This window comes from Carcharhinus amblyrhynchos, chromosome 9 (genome assembly GCF_965287045.1).
Source record: "Carcharhinus amblyrhynchos chromosome 9, sCarAmb.v2.hapA, whole genome shotgun sequence".
NCBI classification, from domain to species: Eukaryota; Metazoa; Chordata; class Chondrichthyes; order Carcharhiniformes; family Carcharhinidae; genus Carcharhinus; species Carcharhinus amblyrhynchos.
Window position 1 is genome coordinate 36567727 of NC_137332.1, and position 20488 is coordinate 36588214.

At 42.3% G+C, this 20488-nt stretch overlaps 1 protein-coding gene across 1 annotated transcript in view; it reads right to left on the reverse strand.

Annotated features, from left to right (window-relative positions):
- The window catches only part of armh1 (armadillo like helical domain containing 1), a 44701-nt gene extending 24362 nt beyond the window's left edge, over positions 1-20339 (reverse strand). The window contains exons 1-6 of the mRNA XM_080196556.1: positions 20300-20339; positions 15315-15550; positions 9539-9607; positions 8785-8951; positions 3715-3911; positions 1540-1624 (exon numbers count right to left, since the gene is read on the reverse strand). Of these exons, the coding sequence (XP_080052682.1) occupies positions 1540-1624; positions 3715-3911; positions 8785-8951; positions 9539-9607; positions 15315-15520 (724 nt within the window). The 5' untranslated portion in view covers positions 15521-15550; positions 20300-20339. The remainder of the gene's footprint in view (positions 1-1539; positions 1625-3714; positions 3912-8784; positions 8952-9538; positions 9608-15314; positions 15551-20299) is intronic.
- Between the last annotated feature and the right edge of the window lie 149 nt (positions 20340-20488).

Consider the following 20488-nt stretch of genomic DNA (forward strand, 5'->3'; position numbering starts at 1 on the left):
CTAGATGCTGTGATTGGGTGTGAAATTACATAAGAATACTGGAAACGGGAGCAGCAGCAGTAGGCCATATGGACCATCCAGCCTGCTCTGCAATTCAATATAGTCATGACTGATCTTGGGCTTCAACTCCATTTTCCTATCCTCTCCCCATATCTCTTAATTCTCTGAGACCAAAAATCTGTCTATTTCAGTCTTTAGCGTATTCAACGATGAAGCATCCACTACGCTCTTGCGTAGAGAATTCTCAACTTTTGAATGAAATCATTTCTCCTTATCTCAGTCCTATTTGATAGTCTCAGGATTAGGAGCTAATGCTCCAGTGTTTCAGATGCCCTGATCAACAGAAGCGATCTCCCAGCATCCACCTTATCAAGCCCCTTCAAAAATTTGTAAATTTCAATGAGATTATTGAGTGCTACAAGGCACTTAAAATTCAAAAATGGAGTTTGCAGCACATGTACACACTTGTAATGTGAAGTGTGTAGACCAGCAGCTGGATGCCATATTAGTGAAGGATTAGTGGCACACATCTAATATTTCCCAGAAGTATGCAGAATAGACAGATCATGACATGAAATAAGTGAGTAACGCTGATCTGATGCAAGCTCTGCCATTTTACAGCAACAAGCTTTGATCTGTACAGTCTTTGAATGTTACACAGATAAACATGCATTCTACATGTAAGAATGAGGGGGAGGGTTAAGGGGAAGATGAGGTTAATGGGCCTGGAAACAGCAGGGCCCATGATTTCTCTTCCTGGCCCTGCACACCTGTTACAGGTCCCAACTGCTGCTCTGACAAGAACATTTTGGTCCCTGCTATTTGAGGCCACTAACTGAAAGGAAATCATTTATTTTTAACTTGCCATAAGGTGCAGCTCAGAGAAGCATCAATGTTCCGTCTGGGTCCACAGCACTACAGTGGGCTGCTGCCAGCACAAACCTGCTCCTGCCTCCTTATGTTTGCCTCCCCATCCTTAACAGTGCTGGCAATTGCTCAGGAAACCAGTGAGCTGCATCAAGAGGCTCAATAGGTGTCAGCAGATTGCTGGCATTATCCAGATAAGATACAATTTTGGATGACCCTGACTTCAGATGTGCACAGCAAGCACACCAACCATTCCAGCCCCAAAAGGGGTCTAGACAAATTCCAGAAATTTCTGCTGCTTGTCTGGCAGTTAATTTTTCTATTTAAATTTATCCTGCAGCAAACACACATGGCCAATTTAACCAGATATACTTGTCACAAAGTAATATTCTGATAAAAGTGAGTGACGCATTTATTTTTATCATTACAGTGTATTGACCATTTACCTATTTTACTTAAATAAATGGTCTTTTAATACAGACCTGAATTTTAGTTTGATAAGGGTATGTTCTATCTGGATTTCAGCAACATAGACTTTAAAGCATTTACGTTGTACAGTCTCTGGATAAAACCTTACTCTTAAAAAATTAAAAACAGAAATCTAGAAATCCAGTTAGAGCTAAAACCTCATGTTGCACTGCCCAATTTTTTCTCACCCAAATAGTGGTTTACCTTCATATTGCACTTCATAGTGTATCGTTTTCAATACATTCAAAAGCGGTTCGACAATACAAGGATGCACGGTCTTCACAAGCGTCTAAAAGAAACAAAAATTGCAATGTACAGCAAGTTACCAGATTAACATTTAAAACTACCTTTTATAAAGGAAACATGTTTTCAGTTTCTCAGCACCATTCCCTGGCATAAACTCTCAGAATGCAGTGACCTGCAACCCTCTGCCATTAGTGTTTTGTGATTGATCACTAGGTAGTACAAGATTGCAGACGGAAATGACATTCTGTTTGTGATTCTGTTTTTCTTGCATTACTATTTACAGTTAATGAATTGACTTGGCAATGTATTGTTGAAAATGTCATCCACCTAATGAAATATTAAACCCGGGGCCCATCTGAACACTCAGGTGGAGGTAAAAGACCCCATGGCAAATTCAAAGAGAAAGAAGGGACCTCTCTCAGTATCATGGCCAATGTTTATCTCTCAGTCAACATTAGAAACAGAAGGCCTAGTTATTACCAAGGTTTGTGGAACCTTGCTGTGCGTAAACTGGCTGCCAGGTTTTCCTACAATAAACTTCAACTATATTTCATTGGCTGTAAAACATTTGAGACGTCGAGATCATGAAAGGAGCTATCTTAATGTAAAATATAAAGTAAAATCAGAAAATGTAATTAGTGGTGTGCCACAGGGATCAGCGCTGGGGCCACAATCATTTACAATACATATTAGTGATTTGAATGTACAATTGCCAAGTTTGCAGGTGACTCATAAATAGGTGGGAAGGCAAGTGGTGAGGATGATACTACCGGCAGGATTTTACAGCCTCAATCAGGCGAGATCATAAAATGTTGCCCGAGGCCAATGGAGATTTCTATTCTCTGGGGCAGGCAAGGTGGTAGGGTTTCAACCAAAGAGTCTGCAGAGGGGGATATAGGCAGGCTAGGTGAGTGGGCAAAAACTAGACAGATGGAATATAATGTAGGAAAATGTGAAATTTTGCACTTTGGTAGGAATAATAAAGGAACAGAATATTATTTAAATGGAGAAAGACTGCAGGAAGTTGAAGCAGAGGGATTTGGAAGTCTTCGCACATAAGTCACATATAGCTAGCATGCCAGTTCAGCAGGTAACAGGGAAAGTAAATAGAATGTTCGCTTTCATTTCAAAGATTATGGAGTATAAAAATATGGAAGCTAAAACTATACAAGGCACTAGTTAAATGACACCTGGAATACTATGAATGGTTTTGGTCCCCTTATCTAAGGAAAGATGTACTGTCATTAGAGACAGTCCAGAGAAGATTCACTAGGTTGATCCTGGGTAGGGAGGGATTTTCTTATGAGGAGAGGTTGAGTAGATTGAACCTGTACTCACTGGAGTTTAGAAGAATGAGAGGTGACCTAATTGAGACATAAAGGATTCTCAGGGGCTCTGGCAGGGTAGAATGCTGAGAGGTTTTCTCCTCTTGTAGGAGACTTTAGGACCAGAGAGCACAATCTCAGAAGAAGAGCTGTCTACTTGAGACAGGGATGAGGAGGAATTTCTTCTCTCAGAGGGTACTAATCTGTGGAATTCTTTACTACAAACTGCTTTAGAGGCTGGGTCGTTAAGTATGTTCAAGGCTGCTGTAGAGAGATTTTTAATCAGTCAGGGAATTGACAGTTATGGGAATAGGTGGGGAAGTGGAGTCGAGGATTATTTTATCAATTCAGCCATGACCTCATCCACGCACTAAATGACCTACCACTGCTCCAACGCCTTATTGTCTTATGGTTTAAATGCAGGAAACACATTTCTTTGTGCAGAGAAAAACAGAGTTAACGATGTTTCAGGTTAATGACTTTTCATCAGAGCAACCCTTTCAAGGCATCAACCTGAAATGTTAACTATTGTTTCTGCCTCCACAATGGTCAATCGAGAAAACAGTCTAGAGTACTATGGATCTAAAATTAGCTGTTGCTGAATCCTGTTCCATATCTCATATCATAAAATGATAGAGAAGACTTAGTGTAGAGTGCCAGGTTCCCCTTCTGGATAAAAAGATTTTCAAGGGACTAAAACAGAACAGAAAAACAACATGAAAGGAACAAGATTACTGCAGTTAAAAATAAAATACCACTTTAAACAAAGTGAATTTTATGCAGACTTCCAACTATTGTTGTTTCTCACCTGCAAAGTCCTCAGTGTCTGAAGAGCCAGTTGTTGTACTTTTGGGGAGGTACATGGCAACAATGCAATCAGTCCTTTGTACACTTGTTGTTGATACTTTGGGTTACCATGGGCCAGTGATTCCAGCAAGATCTGAGCCTGTTCTTGAGTCGTTTCCGATTTTGAATTTGCCAAACACTCTGAAACATTTCTCACACCTTTTTTACACAGAGAATACAAAGCATTTTAAAAAGTAAGAGCAAATTATTATTCATAGTCAGTTGCTGCTGCAGAATGGCTTTAACTGTATTTGTACAGGAGAGGGCAGAGCTGACATAGCTGCAGATCGACCTAAGCGCAAACAATGACATTATGAACTGCAAATTCTGTGGATGCCAAACCCTACTGGACTTTGCAGTCATTATAAGAGGTCTCACAACACCAGGTTAAAGTCCAACAGGTATATTTGGTAGTAAATGCCACTAGCTTTTGGCGTTTGCCACTTCGTCACTCACCTGACGAAGGTTAACCCCGAAAGTTAATGGTGTTTCCCATCAAATAAATCTGTTGGACTTTAACGTGGTGTTGAGAGACTTCTTACTGTGTTTACCCCAGTCCAACGCCAGCATCTCCACATCATGACTTTGCAGTCATGACAGGGCCCACAGAAGGCATGACTGGACATACTCAAATAATAAGGAGTCTACCACCACAGCAGATACTATCACCACTATGGCATTTCAACATCTTTGGCATGGAGAGACAGAACATTACTCTCCAGCTAGACAACTTTGTCTTTTTTTGTGGTGTTGCTCTGATGCAGCTGCTAGCAACTGCACAAATACAGCATTGCTTAGATGAACCTCATTGATTCTACCACTTTGTGTGGATGAGCATGACTACCATTTAGTAGATCTTCCTTGGTAATATGATGAAAGTCATTGTCTAAATGGAGAGTAGAATCAGTTTCTCATAGAATTATTGTACATCTGTATGTTTACAGTAAGAAGAAAACCATTTGACTCATCATGTCAGCGCTGGTTTCTTGCAACATCATTTCAGCTTATCTTATCCTCCTGTCTTTTCCCCATAGCCTAGAAAATTTTGGCTCTTTAATTATCATATACTCTTTTGAAACTCATGTTTGAATTTGCCAGCACTGTGCTCTCAGGTAAAGGATTCTACATCCTAATCCTTTCCTGTGAAAAAGTTGCCTTTGGTTCTTTTGCTATTCCTTTAAATCAATTTCTTTTGATACCTGCCCTTTCTGCCATTGGGAACAGTTTCTCCCTAACCACTGTAACCAGATCCCTCATGACATTGAAAACATTTATCAAATCTCCTCTTAACTTTCCCTTCTCTAAAGAGAACAGCCCCATTTTATCTTAATCTATCCAATCCGTCATTAAGGAGGAAATTGCGAGGCATCTTGAAGGGAATTGCTTGATAGGGCAGACGCAACACGGTTTCATTAAAGGGAAGTCGTGTCTGACAAATTTACTGGAGTTCTATGAGGATGTGTCTAGGGCAGTGGATAGAGGAGAGCCGGTGGATGTGGTCTTTCTGGATTTTCAGAAGGCGTTTGACAAGGTACCTCACAAGAGGTTATTGCAGAAGGTCAGGGGACATGGAGTTGGGGGTAGGGTGTTAGCGTGGATAGAGGATTGGTTGTCAAATAGGAGGCAGAGAGTGGGGGTCAATGGGTGCTATTCGGATTGGCGGTTGGTGACTAGTGGGGTGCCCCAGGGGTCGGTGCTGGGGCCTCAGCTATTTACCATTTATATAGATGATCTGGAGGAGGGAACCGAGTGCAGGGTGTCGAAATTTGCTGATGACACCAAGATTGGGGGAAAGACAAATTGTGCGGAGGGTGTGGAGAGTCTGCAGAAGGATCTAGATAGGCTGGGCGAATGGGCCAGGAAATGGCAAATGGAATTTAATGTTGGCAAGTGTGAAGTGGTCCACTTTGGTAGGAAGAATGGTAGGAAGGACTATTACTTACGTGGCGAAAAACTGCAGCAGGCGACGGTGCAGAGGGACCTCGGGGTCCTTGTGCATGAGTCGCAAAAACCCAGCTTGCAGGTGCAGCAGGTGGTCAGGAAGGCGAATGGGATGCTGGCCTTCATAGCGAGGGGGATTGAATATAAAAGTAGGGAGGTCTTGCTGCAGCTGTATAGGGCATTGGTGAGGCCGCAGCTGGAGTACTGTGTGCAGTTTTGGGCGCCGCATCTGCGCAAGGATATTTTGGCCTTGGAGGGAGTGCAGAGGAGGTTTACTAGGCTGATACCGGAGTTGAGGGGATTGAGCTATGAGGAGAGGCTGAATAAACTAGGCTTGTACTCGTTGGAGTTTAGAAGAATGAGGGGAGATCTCATTGAGACGTATAAGATGATGAATGGGATGGATAGGATAGAGGTGGAGAGACTCTTCCCGCTCAAAAAAGACAGTAGGACTAGGGGGCACAGCCTCAAGATAAAGGGGAGGCGGTTTAGAACGGAGTTGAGGAGGAACTTCTTCACTCAAAGGGTGGTGAATCTCTGGAATTCTCTGCCCGTTGAAGTGGTGGAGGCTGCCTCGCTAAATATTTTTAAGAAGCGGGTTGATGGGTTCTTGATAAGAGAGGGGATTAAGGGTTATGGGGAGAGGGCGGGAAAGTGGAACTGAGCCACGACAGATCAGCCATGATCTTATTGAATGGCGGGGCAGGCTCGAAGGGCTAGATGGCCTACTCCTGCTCCTATTTCTTATGTTCTTATGTTATGTTAACTACTGCTCTTCATCCCAGGAATCATGCTTCTAAATCTTTTCTGCACCTTTTCAAATGCTTATCTAGCCTTCCTTAAATGTGGTTCCCAGAACTGGGCACAATACGTTAATCAAGACCAAACTAGTGTCATAACCTCCTTCCAATGTACTCTCTGCCTCTACTTATAAAGACCACAATCTTATGCTTTATTAACCACCTTCTCAATTTGGCCTGCCATCTACAAGACTTAGTGCACACATATTCCCAAGTCCCTTTGCTCTTCCACCCCATTTAGAATTGTATAACCTCATCTCTTTCTTCCTACTAAAATGTATCACTTCACATTTCTCTGCATTGAAATTCAGCTGCCACCTTTCTGTCCATTCCATCAGACTATGTCCTCTTGAAATCTATTACCATCCTTTTCACAGTTGACAATATTTCCAACTTGTGTGTCATCCAATAATTCTGAAAGTTGCCCTGCAAACCCAAGTGTAGGTCATTGATATAGATTAAGAAAAGCAGTGGTCTTAGTACTGATTTCTGAAGAACCCTATTGTACACCTTCCTCTAGTCCAAAAAGCAATTATTCACAACAAATCGCTTCCTGTCACATAGCCAACTTAGAATCCATGTTACTGCTGTCCCTTTTACTCACTGGTCTCAAACTTTTGCTGATATTTCTGTTAAGTAGCACTTTAGCTTTAGGAAGTTCAAGCACACCATATCAACCACATTACCCTAATCAACTCTGACAGCATGTGTAGAGTGAGAAAAGAGCTTATGTTTCAAGTCTGGATGACCCTTCATCAGAGCAATCATCCAGACCTGAAATGTTAGCTCTGTTCTGTCTCCACAGATGCAAAAACTGGACAACATTCGGGCTTGGGCTCATAAGTGACAACTAACATTCACATCACACAAGTGCTAAGCAATGACCATCTTCAATAAGAGAGAATGTATCTCCCCTTGACATTCACTGGCATTACCATTGCTGAATTCATCCTCTATCAACAGCATGAGGGTACCATTGGTAAGGAACTTAACTGGACCAGCCACATAAATACTGTGGCTACAAGACGCTAGGAATTCTGCAATGAGTAACTTATCTCCTAACTCCCCAAAATCTGTCTACTATCTACAAGGCTCAAATCAAGAATGTGAAGGAATGCTCTCCACTTGTCTGGATGAGTGCACTTCCAACACCAACACAAAAAGCTTGAAACTATCCAAGATAAAGCATCTCCCTTGATTAGCACTCTATGTGCCACTTTCAACATTCACTCCCTCCACAACCATCACACATTGCCAACAATGTATACCATCTACAAGAGGCACTGCAGCAACTCATCAATGCTCCTTCCAAACCCGTGACCTTAAACCACATTGAAGGACAAGGATAACAGGTGCATGCGAAAATCACCACTAGATGTGCCCTCCAAGCCACAAACCATCATGATTTGGAAATGTATTGCCATTCCCTCACTGTCTCTGGGTCAAAATCCAGGAACTCCCTTCCAAGCAGCACTGTGGGTGTACCTACACCAAATGAACTTCAGTGATTCAAGGAGGTGGCTCACCACCAACTTCTCAAGGGAAATTAGGAATTGACATTAAATAATGGCCGAGCCAGCAATTCCCACACCCATGAAAGAATCAAATAAAATGTAACAGGAGCACCAAAGCAGTTCCTCAGCAACACAGCACCCATTAGTAATGGACTTTCTGAGTAAGGTCTTAATCAGTTTCAAAAAAGACTTCCACCTGGTCCATCTTCATGCCTCACTTTTTGTCATCCCAATCCTAGCACTCTGACGAACACAGAAAATACTGTTGGTCTTTCACTGGTTATCGGAAAACAAAATTCCTGTCCAATCCCCAGCACCTCACTTAAATAAATAATAATGTAAGCTTGCTATAGATGTGATAAATTAAGGTAAGCATCCAACAACAAATCCTTAACGTTCTGGAACATTACTGTTATAAGCCTCCTAGAGGTTCTACTGATGGCAATGACCAGCTTTCATAGATGACATAATGCTTGACCAGGATAAGAAAACAAAGCTATGAATTAGTACTCAAGTCATTTTGACAAAATAAGTAAGAAATCACTGTTAGATCAGTTTACATGGAACGAGTGGGACAAAGTACATCCAATAAGTTTGAAGACAATTTTATAAGAATGCTGTATAATACATTGCTATAATCCTCAGCTTTGGACCTTCAAAAAACTATGTTAATGAGCGGACCTCATAATATCGGGTGAGGTTAGCTCACGTAGGAACAGATCCAATCAGCATCATACATCCGACATCACAAAGGTCAATGCCAATGTGTTAGATTACCATAGCTTTCACAGATTAATTCCTTGTATTTTCGTCCAGCATTCGCAATAATTTGAAGCAATTTTAATGCTTCTTCTTTGTTGTCTTCTTGCAACTGTTTTAGTTTCAGAATTTCCAGTAAAGTCAAAATACCACCAACTTCTAAAACTTCTATCAGATATCGATGTCTGAAATAAATTTAAAAATTCATATAATTAAACATGGTACCCTGCAATTGTATAAAAACAAAATTTTAGCCAATTTTTGCAAACATATATACAGATACTGTAGAAAATATAAAGAACACGCCTTCATATGAATAAAAAATGTCCCTCAGACTGTAGTGCAAATATACTTAAACTTTAGTAACACTAACCAAAAAGAACAGTTCATTTCAAAACATTCATCTGAAAAAGCTTATATGACATAGTTTCACCAATTTAACATAATTATAGTGACAGAAAAATATCTTACTGCTATGAAATTAAAGTATTAATGAGTTCTCAATCTCAATTGCATTTTCGTAACAAAATATGGAGTGGAAGACAAGTACCTTCCTGTAGTTCCATAGAAAGTGATGACAGACCACTATAAGTATGTTGCCCACCTTCAAGAACCAGTTTCAAGTAGCATTTGTGTTGGCCATGGATCAGGGGCCTTAATTCCCAGAAATGTACCCTAGGTAGCAACTGAAAAATTCACCTTTCCACCAAAATTAAAGATGAGCAACTATTGATGGTATGAACATTATTGCAATGGTTAAATCAATGCTTACCCACTTGTTGCAGATAAAAATACACCAATGGCTTGTAATTGTTCCTTTACACAAGTACCAATCATGTAGCTGTTCAAAGAAGTTAAGTACTTAAGAAAATATTGATTTTTCTCCTCGTAATAAAGGATAATAGAACAATGCTCCCAATTTCCAATAAGTATATAACATAACTTAATATATTACTTTTTTCAATTAAATATGTCCAAATTATAACTGTTGTCCCACCCATATGTCACAAATAAAAACAGAAAATGCTGGATAAACATTGCACGTTTGGCAACATCTGCAGAGAGAGAACCAGAATTAACATGTCAAGACCGTACAACGACTCCAGAACTGAAAAGGGATTGAAATGTAATGAATGAAAGCTGTAGAGGAGGTGGAGCAGAAGCAGAAGAGAAAATCATAAATAGAAGAGATTGACAAAGATGTCATGGACGAAGACAAAGGGAGTGTTAATGATTGAGGACTAGGGAGTGTTAATGATTAAGAACTAAAGAGTGCTAATAGCGGCATAAAAGAAAGATAGCAGAATGTGCTCATAGGTGAACTAAGGTCAGTGCTCAGTTGAAGCAAAATTCAAAAACAAGTGACAGATGGCCCTGTGGGATGGGGGGAAGAGAGTGTTTGCACTGGGACAAACTAAGGAAACAAAAAGCAAAAAGGGGCATTAAGGTGAAAGGGAAAGTTCACAGTCTAAAGGTGTTGAACACAATGTTGAGTCCAGAAGGCTGTAATGTGCCTAATTGGAAGATGAGGCCTTGTTCCTCCAGTTTGCGCAGGGCACCAATAGAGCATTGCAGCTGGTCAAGAACAGATATGTGTGCATGAGAACAAGATGCTGAGTTGAAATTGCAAATGACCAGAAAGTTGGGGTCATGCTTGAGGACAGAGTGAAGGTGATCAGTAAAACAGTCACCCAAATTTTTTTAGTCTCCCCAATGTGGAGGCCACACTGGGAGCAATGAATTCAGCAGATCAAATTAAAGAAGATGCAAATGAAATGCTGCTTCACCTACATCTACATCAGCATGGTTACTTTATAAAATTTATATCTGAAGCAATACACCAATGGACTTTTGATTGTGGACTCTGGACTCAGGTGAAACCATAAATCCTATTTTCTTGTGGCTTTGCCCTGTACCTTTTTCTTTCTGATATCCCTCATTTATTGTCTGAGTATAAAAGAGGCACAGAAGCATAGAATCCCTGCAGTGCAGAAGATGGTCATTCAGCCCATCGAGTCTGCACTGACTCTCCAACAGAGCATCTCACCCAGACTCGCCCCGTCTAATCAGAAATCAGGGCTGTTTAAATTAACCCACCTCCTACCACAACACTACTTTAGGAATTCCCTGTAACTATTGGCTTTTTCCAAGAGTAGAAGCATTGAATGATACAATTTAGGAGGAATACAAAGGTTTTTTTTGCTTTATCAGACTTCTAGAGAAAGTGAGAGTGTGAAGAGAGACAGCCACAGCTCTTGTGATAACAGACTGAAGGTCTGGGCAAATTGCTTCAGTTCCCCTTAATGCTGTTGCGCAAACTGGAGGAACAAGACCTCATCTTCCAATTAGGCACATTACAGCCTTCTAGACTCAACATTGAGATCAACACTTTAGACTGTGAATTTTCCCTTCCATCTTGACCCTCTTTTTGTTTTTAGTTTCCTTGCTTTGTCCCCTTGGCATCCCTTTTTGCGTTTTGTTACTTCTAACTCCCCATGGTGGAAGCCTCCGGTACTGGTCAAAAGCATCTCAATCCAAAAACTGACAGAATCTCCCTACCACCAATAATCATCAGCTGAATGCTCCCTGAATCCGGCACTCCCTTTCATTGTATTCAATTCCTAAAAGGCACTAACAAACTGCTGCCCACTCCCAGCAATGCTGAAAGACATCTGCTGCCAAAATACTCAATGATGCTATCATATCTTAGGGCCATTACTTCCGATCACTGGATCTCCTACCACTACAGCCAAAACAACAATTCAATTTGATGCTTGTCATATCACAACCAGACTACAGCAATCATACAGTAAATCAAAGCCTTTATCCAATTCCAAGCCGACCAAGTACTATGTTTCATTTTGCAGTACTCCCATCTCCTCAGAATACCTGAATTCCATAACTGCTACTAAATGACACAAGCTGTCCTCTGAATAAAGCTAAATCTGCCATACTAAATGCCAACCTGCTGCATATCCCACCATTTTGCTGCACATCCTCCAAAACCAATTATTTATTCCTAAGACCCTTGTATCCCTAAGACTGCTCCATTTCCTACCTCCCTTGCTTCTCAAGCTGTGGAATATATTGTTGCCTTGTGTATGAGTCAGCGCAAGCTGATTGGCTGAAGGTGGCAGAGCACATGCAGATGGGCATGTGGCTGGAATTTGGTCAAAGGCAGTGGTGGTGGGCGCTTGTACCAGTCCCTGTCCCAAGGATCAATTATGTAGAGAGGACGGCGTTGGACTGGGGTAAACACAGTAACAATCACCAGGCAAGATTGTTACCTTCTTGTTGGCGAACACTTCAGCGGTCATGGGCATTCGGCCTCTGACCTTCGGGTAAGCATTCTCCAAGGCGGCCTTCACGACACACGACAGCACAGAGTCACTGAGCAGAGGCTGATAGCCAAGTTCTGCACACATTAGGATGGTCTCAACAGGGATCTTGGGTTCATGTCGCACCATCTGTAACCCCCATTACTTGCCTGGGTTTGCTAAACCTCACTTGCTGTACTGTCTGGAGACAATACACTTCTCCCTTTATCACCATGTTCACCCATCCAGAATTGGTGCTGATAGCGTGCGTGGGCGAAACGACCACTACGGACTCAATAGCGGCACAGCTTTATTTTCTTTTGCGTTGACAGAGGTGCAGTCAGGACATACAATCGGACTGTCCTGAAAGCACTCTAAAGACTCCCCTGCAACGGGCTACAGTTATACCTGAACTTCGATGTAGTATGCGATTCAAATGCTAATCCATTATTTATTTGACTTCAGCCATCCTGTCTCGATATTTTCAAGTGTTGGGGAAATTGTTTTAAGTGTGTGTTAATCGTTTTTGTCTGATTGGTTATTAATGGTCTAGAATCTCTGGGGTTTGAACCATAGGTGTGTCATTGATCTCAAAAGAGGTTTGAGGGGCCAGGAATGTTTCCTTAACTATGCTAATTTTAGGTGTCTCCATGGGTTGTTTGACTGTTTTAGAAGTGCTGATTTTGAGATTTTAGTTCCTGTAGGTGCCATCCTGTCCAGCTTATGTGCTAGCCCTCATTTGCATTCTAAAAGCACGCTCTTGCCTACTGATCAGTGTCCGTTACTTTGTGATTTTTAGTGGAGAGACTCTGAGTGTAACTGTAGTCTGCTTCCATTTTGTGTGCCCAATTTCATAAAATTTGTTGTCCGATAACAGTGCGAAACAGATATGCTCCATGTAAGTCCAATTTGGGCACTCCAGTTGCTGAGGAAGTAGGTGTTGAGTGTCCAATGGCTCTCTGCTTGAGGTGGGTGGTGCGCAGTGGGGGTGGGGATGGGGTGGGGAGGGATCCGCTGCCACTCTGCCTGATATCAGCGGAGGGGAAGGGGGGGGTCCGCAGCCACACTGCCTGAGATCAATGGAGGGGAAGGGGGGTCCACTGCCACACCACCTGAGATCAGTGGAGAGGAAGGAAGGGTCCACTGCCACTCTGCCTGAGAGCAGTGGGGGGGCGGAGGAGGGTCTGCTGCCACTCTGCCTGAGATCAATGGGGGGCGAGTGGGTGTCCACTGCCAGTCTGCCTGAGATCAAAGGGGGGAGGGGCCCTTGATCATATGGGTGGTGGGGGTAAGGGGGTTAATAATGTTGTGGGGATGGGGCAATGTCTGTAAGGGTCAGGGAGAAGTATTATGCTGTTGTCAGACTTTTTACCGGGAGGGATGTGGCAGGGGAGCAGCATTTTATCAATTTTTTTTGCGCATGAGCAGTTAGAGGCACCAATCGGAGCTGCAGGGTTTTGGGCGTGTTAAGCCTCACTCACGGGCTTGTGCAGCACGACTCGGAATCGTTGATATTTTTGCAGACAGAATACATATAGAACATAAGAACATAAGAAATAGGAGCAGGAGTAGGCCATCTAGCCCTTCGAGCCTGCCCCGCCATTCAATAAGATCATGGCTGATCTGTCTTGGCTCACTTCCACATTCCCGCCCTCTCCCCATAACCCTTAATCCCCTCGCTTATCAAAAACCCATCAACCCGCGTCTTACAAATATTTAGCGAGGCAGCCTCCACCACTTCAACGGGCAGAGAATTCCAGAGATTCACCATCCTTTGAGTGAAGAAGTTCCTCCTCAACTCCGTTCTAAACCGCCCCCCCTTTATCTTGAGGCTGTGCCCCCTAGTCCTACTGTCCTTTCTGAGTGGGAAGAGTCTCTCCACCTCTATCCTATCCACCCCATTCATCATCTTATACGTCTCAATGAGATCTCCCCTCTTTCTTCTAAACTCTAACGAGTACAAGCCTAGTTTATTCAGCCTCTCCTCATAGTTCAACCCCCTCAACTCTGGTATCAGCCTAGTAAACCTCCTCTGCATTCCCTCCAAAGCCAAAATATCCTTGCGTAAGTGCGGCGACCAAAACTGCACACAGTACTCCAGCTGCGGCCTCACCAGTGCCCTATACAGCTGCAGCATGGGAGGGTCTGAGAATGGATCTAAACTTCAGATCTGAAATACTCCCAGATTTGTACTTAGGTTGTTTCTTTTTCAGTTTATAAATTCTAATTTCACCTCAAACTCAATATACTACAGCATATTATGATCACTCTTCCTCAAATGCTCTTTTATCACAAGGTTGTTAATGAACCCATCTCTTTGCATAACACTAGAGCTAAATTAGTTCCTTAGTTTATTCCCTGACAGACTGATCTAGAACACCATCTTGAATTAATTCCATGAACTTGCCTTCCACATAATTAATGAAAACATGGCTTGCTCAATTTATATGAAAATTAATGTCCTCCAAAATTGCTATGTTACCATGTGCATTGTGCTCACTTCTATATATTGGCTCCTAGTCCTCAAAAGCCTCAACTTTAAAATGTTCATCGTCATGCTCAAATTCCATTGCAGTTCATCCCAGACTATCTCTCCAACCTTCTTCAGCCCTACTATCCTCCAAGAAGTCTGATTCCTCCAATTCAGATTTCTTGTGTATCTCCCTCCCTTCACCCCACCAATGGCAGTCCTTCCTCCAATTGTCCATGTTTTATACACAGGAATTCCTGCCTAAATCCTGCCTCTCCACCTCCCCCCATGCCTTTAATAATATCCTTAAAACCCCATTTTTTCACTGAGATTTTGGTTATTACTTTCTATTTGGCTTAGCATCTATTTCTCTTTGTCATAGACTAATACACCATAGATAGAACTCATTCCATCCATCATATCTGCACTGGCTCCCACAACTCTGTTCTTCCCCGGTAGCTTTTTTTTTCCCTTTCAAATATATATATCCAGTATTGTTTTGAAAGTTACTAGGTGATCTGCTTCCAGTATCCTTGCAGGCTGTGTCTGATAAATTCATGTCAGATCTCTGTTAACTATGGTTAAATCAAACTAATGATTCTTACGATGTACAAAAGTTGTAGAACAGCACATTGGTGCCTATTGCTCCCTCCTCATATCCCACAAATGTTCATTGAGTTATTTAAAAGTTTAAAATGAGATACTCCCTAACAAGTTAACAGTAGGCAATTGTTAAAATTCCATCATAAAGGAAAGGATACGTTAATCTGAGCCATGCTGTTAGTCTTGTGAGAAACAAACTGGCCCCTTGAGCAAACTGTAATTCCAGTTCTGGACCAGTTTTACCTTTATTTGTATTTATGAAGTCATTCAATACACACTGTCGGACAGCTTTGTTTCCATTGTCCCACTCCTGTAGAAAATTCATAAGTCTTGAAATTTCTAATTCTTCCTTTGATGTAGCCATCTTCTGAATTTTTGATTAATCTCTTGTCAGCTAAGGAAAAAAAGTTAATGCGTCACTTCACACATGGGGTGAATTTAATAAGACCTGTAGGTGCAGGAGATGAGGTGGGTGGAGAGTCTTCATTAGGCAGGAGCTGAAATTTCAGCTTCTTGATGGGAGTTGAATTTGAAAAACTCAGTCAGCAGTGTGATAACGGTGGGATGGCTGTCAGCAACCTACTGCCTTGTGTTTGCAAACCACGAATACTCATTTAATGGGAACTTCACCAATTTCACCAAGGCTAAGATTAAGTAAGCACATACAGGAAACTTGTGTCTCCAGCCTGCTGACAGCTTAGAAATGACATGATAGTGTTTTTCATTATTTGGGTAAGAGCCAAGGTTTTGTCTTTATCAAACTCAATGGTAAGTGGGGGGAAGCAGGAGAAGCAGGATGGTCAGGTAGCAGCAGCGGGGGTCATGGTTGTCGGATCTTAAAATAGCAGTACAATAAAGCAAGGGTGGAAGTGAGGTGGGGAGAAAGAAGGTGTCTGAAGAGAACTAGGCTCTGCTCATAAGGTGGGTCATTGCAGAGGTCTGGTCTTGTGTGTCAAAGGAAAGCAGTTGTACCATATGCGGCAAGACAATGGTCAGAGAAGGGATATCAAGCTTGAAGCAGGGCAGATCCAGGTACAGGGCAGATCAAAGGTCCCTAAGGGATTGTTAAGGGATACCAAGGTCAAGTCAAGAATGATGGAGGGAGGTTCCAGCATGATGACAGGTAGATCAGGTGGGTGGGGGTAGAGGGGTCAAGAATGAGAGACAGAAGCTCAAGGGTCATTGGTTCTGAGTCAAGAGCAATGGTTGGAGGTTCCTGGAAGGAGTAGGGTGGCGGTGGGTGGATCAAGGGTGAAGGGAGGAAGCTCAAAGGGGACAGAGGGAGGATGGAAGGGGATGGGCTGCAGATGCAGCATCTCATTCTGCATGTCTTTGACGTGGATGCTTGGAATGTTTAAACTCCAAGGGGATCCAAATATTGTAACAGGAAGCTTCTGAGGGATGGGAGGAATTCTGGGTTTGGCTAATGGGAGGGTCATACGTTCTCATTGTTCAGCTGTATGAATGAAGGTCATGAAAAAAAGGTGCTTGTATCTTTGCCTGCCTTCCTCACACAACTCACTTTCTGGATTTATAATGGGTCTTATAAACCCAATATGTTTGCAACCTTGGACGATGGAGGACAGGATTCATCAAAGGACCATAGTCACACAATAACACAAACCACAAGGCCATCAGCCAGCACCAGCCAAGGGAGAGGGAGATAAGGAGAAAGGTAATTAGGGTTGCCGTTGTTGCAAAAATGCAGAAGATTAGAGAGGAATTGAGGGAAAATAATTCCACCCAGAAGAAGGGAATCTGGAGCCCATTACCTAAGCAAGTGCTAATTCTAAAAGTTTTCATTTCATTTTATGAAAATTGGCTATGCACCTTACGTGTGGTAGCCAATTAGGTTATAGACAAAGAACTGGAAAAGGGTTTAGGCTGGATAACTGCCTTTCAACCAGGGCAGCCATGATGGTCAGGATTTTACTGCCCTGCCTGCCACAGGAACCGAAGATGTGAGGACCAGGCCATGGAAAGGTCCGTTGACCGCGGGTAGGATTTTACGGTTTTGGGATGAGCACAGCCGTAAAATCTTGCCTGTTATGCCAAATGGCCTCCTGTGCCACACATTTCTATGATTCTGACGCCATACTGATGCCACCCCAAATAGACCTGTTTGTTTCTTCTCTCTTCCTCATTATGTCTCCATTTTTAAAAATTGATCCCATAAATTACGCCCAGACAGGCTCACAAGTACATAATTAAACATATTTATGGTTATGATTCTGTCTCTCATCCTGAATATACATATTTGTAAAATGGCCATTGTCAATGTATTCAGATATCATTTCAAATGATATACTTCTTACTATTTGCTTAAATTTCATGACATTAAGTGTACTTAATGTTGACAAGTCACGTGGACAGGATGAGGTGCATCCAAGGATATTAAGAGGCATAATGGGGATATTGCAGTGGCACTTGCCATAATCCTTCAGTCCTCCTTAGGTAAAAGGGTATTACCAGTGGGTTGGAGTTTTACAAATGTTGCAAGGCACCTTTACTTAAGAAAGGATAAACCCAGTAACTACAAGCTTGCCAGTTTAACCTCAATATTGGGAATGCTTTTAGAAACAATATGGCTCTGACAAAGGATCATCCAGACTCGAAATGTTGGCTCTATTCTCTCTCCACAAATGTTGTCATACCTGCAGAGATTTTCCAATCAAGCACATCCTGGCGTACTCTAAATGGGGAAATGCTTAGGAAATCAGAAGCACAAAGGGAATTGGGAGTCCTTGTTCAAGATTTTCTTAGGGTTAACATGCAAGTTCAGTTGGCAAGTAGGAAGGCAAACACAATGTTAGCATTCATGTCGAGAGGGCTAAAGTTAAAGTTTATTTATTAGTCACAAGTAAAGCTTACATTAATACTGCAATGAAGTTACTGTGAAATTCCCCTAGTTGCCACAATCCAGTGCCTGTTTGGGTCAATGCACCTAACCAGCACATCTTTCATACTGTGGGAGGAAACCGGAGCACCGGGAGGAAACCCACACAGACCTGGGGAGAACATGCAAATTCCACACAGTTTGATTTCCAAGCTGGAAATTGAACCCAGGTCCCTGGAGCTGTGAGGCAGCAGTACTAACCACTGTGCCACCCATTCATCTAGAATACAAAAGCAGGGATTACTTCTGAGGCTGTTCAAGGCTCTTGTCAGATCCCATTTGGAGTATTGTGAGCAGTTTTGGGCCCTGTATCTAAGGAAGAATGTGCTGGCCTGGGAAAGGGTCCAGAGGAGGTTCACAAGAATGATCCCTGGAATGAAGAGCTTGTTGTGTGAGGAATGGTTGAGGACTCTATGTCTGTACTCGTTGGAGTTTAAAAGGATAAGGGGGATCTTATTGACACTTACAGGATATTGCGAGGCCTGATTAGAGATGTGGAGAAGATGTTTCCACTAGGAGGAAAAACTAAAACCTCAGATTAAAGGGATGATCCTTTAAGTCAGAGATGAGGAGGAATTTCTTCAGCCAAACAGTGGTGAACCTGTGGAACTGTTTGCCACAGAAGGCTGTGGGGGCCGGGTCATTGAGTGTCCTTAAGACAGAGATAGATAGGTTCTTGATTAATAAGGGGATCAGGGATATGGGGAAAAGGCAGGAGAATGGGGATGAGAAAAATATCAGCCATGATTGAATGGCGTGACAGATTCAATGGACTGAATGGCCTAATTCTGCTCCTATGTCTTATGCTCTTTATAAACAGGCAAAGAATTCAAAGGCAAGAGTGCTATTATAAATCTGTATAAAACATTGATTCAGCCAGAACTGGAATGTTGTGGGAAGCACTGTCCTGGACACCTTAGAAAGAATGTAAAGGAATTCAAGGATGCAGAGAAGATTCATGAGAATGGTTCCAGGGATGAGGAACTTCAAATACATTGAAGAAGCTAGGCTGATTCAGGTTTTCTTTTGAATAAATAAGAAATGTATTTTACCGAACAACTACTGTTTCCATGTCGAAGTTCAATGTCGCACCTACTGAAAGCCAGCTGAACATTGAGATGATTGACATTCGCCACAGCCAACTGCTGCGTGAGAATAGGGACACGCTGCCCTAACTGTCCAATCAAAACCCGCCGACAGGGAAAGGGGCGGGATTGAGCGGGACTTCTTCAATGTATTTGTCCTAGCGGAAGAAAAGATTAAGCCAAGATTAGATTGCAGTATTCAAAATCAAGAGGGTTTGGGACAGAGTGGACAGCGAAAAACTGTTTCTGTTGGCAGATGGTTCGAAACCAGAGGACACCAATTTAAGGCGATTGGCAAAAGAAGCAATATTTACATGAGGAAAAAGGTTTATATGCAACAATTAGCTAGGTTCTGGAATGCACTGCCTGAGTGTGTGATGGAAGCAGACTCAATCATGGCCAATTTTAAAAGACAACTGGACAATTATCTGAATAGACAAAAGTTATTGGGCTCTGGGACTGGGAGTAAGTGAGCTGCTCTTGTCTGAGTCTGCAAGGCTACCATTAGATGAACTGCCCTCTTTTGTGCTGAAACTATTCCTTGATTCTGTAAGTTTTTCAATTGAAAATCAATAAACAATCATCTCGCACCATTTCCTGATCTCAGTTGATTACTTTTTTTGCCTCTTAAATTCACTGCGCAGAGGCAGGTAGTGGCAAAAACCCGCAGTGCATTTTATAAAAACTTGGACGTGCACCTGAAGAGCTGGAAGGTGGGACGAAGTTGGATAGCTTTATCGGCTACAAAAACAGAAAATACTGGAACATCTCAGCAGCTCTGACAGCATCTGTGAGAGAGTAGAGATAACATTTCAAAACTGAATGACCCTTCTTCAGAGCTGAAGGGTGCATTATTGACCCGAACAACCACATTTTAATTTGATGTGTCTTAAGTTTCCTTTGTACTTTTGTTTTTATTTGGGCTGTTCCCCTTCCTTTTGGGAAGCTGTCCCTTTTACTTTGTCCTAATTTAGTTTCAGTTTGTCTATTTGGTTTGACCTTAAAAGAGAACAAACAGGACAAGGTTTTTACTCAAGGTTTCGATCGGCTGGCAGGTACACGATGGTCCGAAAATTCTCATGCTCTGCGGTAGATATTTACACGTTTCGACACGTTTGGCTGACTCAGGTTTTCTTTTGAATAAATAAGAAATGTATTTTACCGAACAACTGCTGTTTCCATGTCGCAGTGCAATGTCGCACCGACTGAAAGCCAGCTGAACAGTGAGATGATTGACATTCGCCACAGCCAACTGCTGCGTGAGAATAGGAAAACGCTGCCCTAACTGTCCAATCAAAACCAGGCAACAGGGAAAGGGGCGGGATCGAGCTGAACTTCCTGTTTGGCGCCG